This window comes from Dipodomys ordii, unplaced genomic scaffold (assembly GCF_000151885.1).
Source record: "Dipodomys ordii isolate 6190 unplaced genomic scaffold, Dord_2.0 Scaffold44, whole genome shotgun sequence".
Taxonomy (NCBI): domain Eukaryota; kingdom Metazoa; phylum Chordata; class Mammalia; order Rodentia; family Heteromyidae; genus Dipodomys; species Dipodomys ordii.
In genome coordinates, this window is record NW_012267260.1 from 9,374,746 (window position 1) to 9,380,836 (window position 6,091).

The following is a 6,091-nucleotide window of genomic DNA, read 5'->3' on the forward strand; positions in this document are numbered from 1 at the left end:
TGTTCTGCCCAAGCATATGAGACCAAACAACCATGTGCTGAACCATGTGAAACAGTGAGCAAAATAAATCTTTCTTCTCTTAAGTTGTTCTCTCAAGTATTGCTGTCACAGTGAGGAGAAAGCTAATATATGCTCTATAAATTATAGCATCGCTCTGGGGAAGGCAGACACAGAATGGCTGTCCCCAGTTTTAGCCTAAACTGTAAATAAATCCATTTTTTCCTTTTTTATATATGTTGTCATTTTCTCTCAGGGCAGATGAGCAGCCAGAACTCAGAGCCAGTTTTTTGGTTTTTTTTTTTTTTGGCAGGAACTCTAGTGACAAAGGGTCCTCAAAGCTAGAGAGGTAAAGGGTTTATGGAGCAGGTCTGTTTGGGTTGTCTTTACCTGAGGATAAAAGAGGAAAGTTGAGATGTGAGTGAGTCTTCAACAAAGCCAGGTTTGGGGGTGAGGAACTTGTGAGCTACTAATGACGATCAATGGTAACATTCTTAAAAAGAAGGGTCTTTTGCTGGTTTTCTGGAACTACAGAAAAGGGGAATTCTGGGAAGGCTCTGAAACTTGGCTTAAGGCAGAGGAAGTTCCCAGTGATAAAGTGGATAGGAAGAAAAAAGACCTCAGAGCCTGACATCATTGAAGTGGCTTCTGGGCATCTTTGATAACATGGGCTGTACCAGCGGGGAGGTTGGAAGAGCCAGAAGTACACAGGAAAAAAAACATTTCTCTACCTCCTTCCAAGCCAGCTGACCATCCTCTGATCACTGGACATATCAGTTGCTATCAGATCTCACCCCTCCATGGTTCCAGTCCATCCTGGGCTGGCTCCGTTGCTGTGAGCCCATGGGGAGGAAAAGAATCATGGCAGCCAGAACATGTGATATAGGAAGTGTCTCTTACCTCATGTATCCAGGAAGCAGGGAAGGGAGGGGAGCGGACAAGATGTACCCTTCAGAGCATGTTATTAGTGATGGACTTCCTCCACATACGCCAGCCTCCTAACAGCCCATTCGCTTTGACTCCGTCATTTTGTTAACCTGCTGATGAGGTTAGTTTCCTCAATACCCAGTCACTTCTGCATACTGCTGTATTGAGGAGCAAGCCTTCAAAATGTGAGTTTTTGCTAAGTGCCCGCAGCTCATGCCTGTGATCCTAAGCTACTTAGGAGGCTGAGATCTGAGGACCCCGATTTGAAGCCACGTAAAAAACCAAACCAAACCCGTGAGTGTTTAAGGGACATTTGATGTCCAAACCGTAAGAGTCTGGCTCCCGGGCCAGAATGGCAAACGATTGTACTGTCTTTATTTCCCAAGATGGCCTGACTCCCTGTCCCTGGAGTGGGGCTGGAGCCCATTCAGTGAGAGCCTCAGAAGGTCCCTGTGCTCCCTGCCCCCTTTTGAGAAGCGGAGTCCTACCACAGCAGTTTGTCCACTGGCTTCAGATGAGGATCAGGAGAAGTTTCTAAAACTATCAGAGACCTTCCCTCCTTTTCCACTTGATCCTGTAGGGATGGTGTCATTTTATTTTATGTTTTGAAGGGTGACAACATGCTCATGTATACTTTCATTCCATCAATCACAAGTATGTAAGTACCTACTCTGTGCCCTGCCCTGCCCTGTGGCTCCAGGTACAAAAGTAGGTGGGACCCCGTGTTTGTTCTCCTGGGGTGCTCGTGACCTGCCCTCTGGGTGGAGCTGCCCCTAGCAGAGGATGAGAGGCTACCGTGCCCTCTTGGCTGGGTGAGCTGAGGACTGGACCTGGCTGTTCCCTTATCAAGCGAGGCCGTCCGGCTGGCCTCTCCTTTGTGACACCTTGAGTCCCCATCTGTAAAGGCTCCGTTTGTCTTGGCTCCCAGAACCACAGTGTGTCACAGCGAAACAGGCTCCAAAGTGATACGTGCCAAGAGCCCCGGAACTTCAGTGAGCTGCTGATGGGCGTGCGAGGGAGCTCATTGAATCTGAAGATGCCAGGAGCCCATCCCTAAAGTTCTGATGTAGCAGGTCTCAAGTGAGACCCCCCAAAAGTCCAAAATGGGCTCTGGTACTCAGCTATAATCTTCAGCCCTGGCCATACCTGAAGACGTCCTGGGGTAGTCTATCAACAGCTGCTCAGGTCTCACCCCTCGAGAGTCTGATCAGTAGATTAAAAGCTCCTCCATGACCTCACCTCATTTCTGGTAGAGGACGACCCCTCCCATAAACTGCCAGGCATCTGGGCCTTCCCGAAGTTCTTGTTTTGGAGTTGGTGGGGGGTGAGTAGCCCCTAAGGCAGCCACTCATGGTCATGTTCATTGCTTTGAAGCATGAAGCAGAAGGTGAGCAGAAGAAAATAAGAGGAGGTAACAATTGAAAAAAAAGCCACTGAGGTTTAGAAAAGAGAGAGACATGAAAAAAGGCTGGATGAGAAGTTCCTGCTAAATTTCACCACTCAGAACCCTTTCCCAGCCCTTTATAAATATGAATTTGTAATTGTTTGATATACATTATTGAAAGCATAAGAACACAGGTAAAAAATTCTAATTTCATGGATCAGAGATAATCACGCAAGGTCTTAGCCTGAGACATAGAATAGACTGTTCAATCACGTGATATGTATGATGTAAAATACATAACAACATACTATATGTTGTATCAGGCCTAACCTTAACTTGTGACATTAGTTATTTCTTTAATTTTAGTTTTCTGGGTTTTTTTTTGTTTGCTTTTTGTTTTGGTGGGTCGTGGGGCCTGAACTCTAGGCCTTGCTGCTGTCCTTCAGTTCTTCAGCTCAAGGCTAATGCCCTACCACTTGAGCCACAGAGCTGGCTTTTTCTGCTTATGTGGCGCTAAGCAATCGAACCCAGGGCCTCTTGCATGTGAGGCAAGCACTCTACCACTGACTGAACCACCTTCCCAACCCTAGTTTTCCGTTTTTTTTTTTAAAATTTTTTTTTGGTGGTCCGGTCGTGGGACCTGAACTCTGGGCCTGGGCACTGTCCCTCAGCTTTTCAGCTCAAGGCTAGCGCTCTACTACTTGAGCCACAGCGCCACTTCCGGCTTTTTTCTTTTTGCTTATGTGGTGCTGAGGAATCGAACCCAGGGCCTCAGGCATGCAAGGCAAGCGCTCTACCACTGAGCTACCTTCCCAGCCCCTAGTTTTCCGTTTTTATGCAACCCTGAAGTGGACTTTGTTTCTCTGATAATCTAAGTGCTGAGCGGTTGTCTGGGTATGGGAGAACGTATGAATGGAGTGAGACAGTGGACATTTCTGCTGCCTGTGTTCCCACGCCGGCTCACCTGTGCCCACTCTGCCCCCTGGATGCCACATACCCGAATGAACGCGCCGCATCAGACCCCCAAAACCATCAAGAGGTTTTATTCTTTAAGTGTCAAACAAAGTGTCTGCCCCTTTCCCATGTCTGTGAATTCTAAAGAGAAAGGGTATTTCGAGGGTACTCAGGAAGGCATCCTGCCCTCATCCCCCCACCTCCCCAGCTGTCCTCCCTCCTCTCCATCCCCTTGGGCCTCAGTTACCCTTCTCTGTGGGCTGAGGCTGGTGTGAGGGACACAGGCTGTCCCTCCAGAGGTGGTAGGTGATGGCGGTGGTCACAGTCAGCCAGGCCAGGTAGGGCAGCAGGAGCAGAGCAGCCAGCTTGTTGATGGGGTGCCAGATGCACACCGTGCTCACCACCAGCCCAAACAGCAGCAGCAGGTACATCAGTGCCTGGGCAGGGATCATGGAGGGGGAGGGGTCAGCACGTGGCTCCAAGAGCCAGACTACCTTCTCCCTGTGGTACCCTGATCCAATAAGCAAAGTCCCTCAGATGCTGCATACCACAGGAATCTGCCAACCTGTGAACTTCCCGCACCTGATCTGAACTGTCTGCCTGGTGATTTTCTTTTCCATTCCCTCCATTGCTGAGAACCCAGTGCCTTACCTGACCAGAGTTGTCAGCTGACAAGAAGAGCATCAGGACAATCCAGCTGACGATGAGCTGTAGAGCATAGAGGCCAAGAGGCAGCGCCAGGGGCCACTGGAAGCCCCCTCCCAGGTCCTTCCACACCAGGTAGGAGGCATAGCTGCAGAGAGATGATGGCACAGTGCTAGCAGGAGAGGGTTCCATGGCGCCTGGAGGAGCCTGTGGGTATAAGGTCCCTTGGTTGCCAGGAGGGACCCTCGTGGCCTGAAACGTATCATGATTTGAGGGCTGGGGAGCGGGAGGCGGGTGGGGGGGGAGGGGAAGCTTGTGGGAAGAGTTGAGCATGGTGGTGATGCTGGAGACTCAGAGACAGTAGAAGAAGAGGTGGGCGGGGGAATGCAGTCCTGGGTAGGCAGAGGGTTTTTGTCTGTGGGATCCACCCCAAGAAGTAGGATGGGGGTGTCATCCCTTTGGAGGCCAAGGGGACTTGCTCCCACCCCAGCGGTTACCTGGGCCTTGTGCTCACCCCATGACTGAGTAGATGGCTGTCCACACGAGCACGATGACCTTGTGAGGCGGACACCAGGGCAGCTTCTTGGGGACCTCACACCATCCAGACATCTGGTTTTGAGTGACTGTCCAGATCAAGATGGGCCCCAGGTGGGGCAGGCCCACAAAGATGGGCCCTTGAGGCCGCATTCACCTCAAGGAGGCAAAATCTGGGGAGGCAGAGAGCATACTAATGATGAGCTTTCCCTCAGTCTTTCTGGGTCTCTCTGTCTCTCTCTTCCTCCTAACCTGCTGCTCTTCCCTGGCTAGCGCCCCTCACTGGGATCTGGTCATGGAGCTCCTGCCCTGCTTCTTGGGCCAAACTCAACCCTTACCTCTGGCCTAGCTACCCCTATCATGCCCATTTTTCTGGCTTCCATGGACTTAGTTTCTGACCCCTCATTTGGATACTATCACCTACTGGTAGCTGCTTCTGAGTGAAAGGCTTTCCTCCCTCTTCGGGGATCTAAGTTCGAGGGGTCAGGTCCACACCTGATCATCTTTAACCTCCCACAGTGGACAGCACTTGGCCAGGTCCACAGCAGGCACTGAGGATCATTGTCTTTCCTAAGCTGACAGCTACCATCCTAGAAAGACTATGTTCTGAAAGTAGGAGCCAGAGAGATTCTTGGGACCATTCCCAGTCCCCAACGGGCCTGCTCATCTGCCCTGGCTTATCTCACTAGACCAGACTGATACACTCTAGGGCCCACCCAGCCTGATCTCTTTCCCAAATTCAGAGGCAGCCCTAATGTATACTTCTCTGAAGCCTTAGCTCTGGTCTGATCCTGAAATGAGGTTCCACATGCACCTTTCCATTTGTAGAGTGGAAAGCTGCAGACACGAATGTCTAGGTCTCTAGACATTTGTAATTCTCAAGGAAATAACTGGTCTTTGGTCATGCCGTGGTCATTTGCGTATTGCATTTGCTGCATGTGGGGTAAGGTAGACCCTTCTCAGCCCAGGCCCCCAGCCAATACCATTCTTGCTTAGCTCATGATATTTTGGGCCTACTTTCCACATGATAGATGGGATATGAAGGAAAATAGCTGATCATTTTCAGTGTGCTGGAGTGATGGTGTTCTAATCCATTTTTTTTTCCTGTCAGGGGTGCAGGTTACTTGTCCTGGGGGCTCCTGGGACAGGACTGAGTCTAGACATCTTTCTGTTTGTGTCTCTCTGCTCCTCACTGTCCATTTACTCAGATTACCTTCCTACCTCTCTCGCTCAGGCTTTCCTGTGTATCTAGTGATGCTGGCCCTCATGGTAGCCTTCACCCTCTTTTCTCCTGTCACCCAGTACTCCCATGCCTCCTTGTTCCCAGGCCTTACCGCTCTTTCCTCAGGCAGCACAACGTCTAGGCTGGGTGTCTGATGACACTTGATGAGTGCAAGACAGAGGGGGGGAAAGGAGGGAGGGATAGGGCGAAGGGTGGAGCAAGCTGCCCAGCTCTCTGCCCAGCTCAGATGGCAGGGGTGGTGACACCGATGGGAGTCCAGGTTGCTGCTTGTGTGCTCCCAGAGTTCCTCTCAGCAGGGGTGTTCTTCTTGCCCTTCCCTTATCTCCTAGATCCCTCTCTCTTTCTCTGTCTCTCTGTGTTGCTGGACCTTGTGCCTGGTAAATTCTCTACTACCGAGCTACATCCTC

General features: G+C 50.6%; 1 protein-coding gene across 1 annotated transcript; it reads right to left on the reverse strand.

Annotated features, from left to right (window-relative positions):
* Nucleotides 1–3,501: 3,501 nt before the first annotated feature.
* Nucleotides 3,502–5,809, reverse strand: Tspo2 (translocator protein 2). Its single transcript, XM_013019106.1, has 4 exons — nt 5,776–5,809; nt 4,422–4,614; nt 3,914–4,055; nt 3,502–3,699 (listed from the first exon to the last, which is right to left on the reverse strand). The coding sequence occupies exons 2-4, from the start codon at nt 4,592–4,594 to the stop codon at nt 3,502–3,504; spliced, it is 513 nt and encodes a 170-aa protein (XP_012874560.1). The 5' UTR covers nt 4,595–4,614; nt 5,776–5,809.
* Between the last annotated feature and the right edge of the window lie 282 nt (nt 5,810–6,091).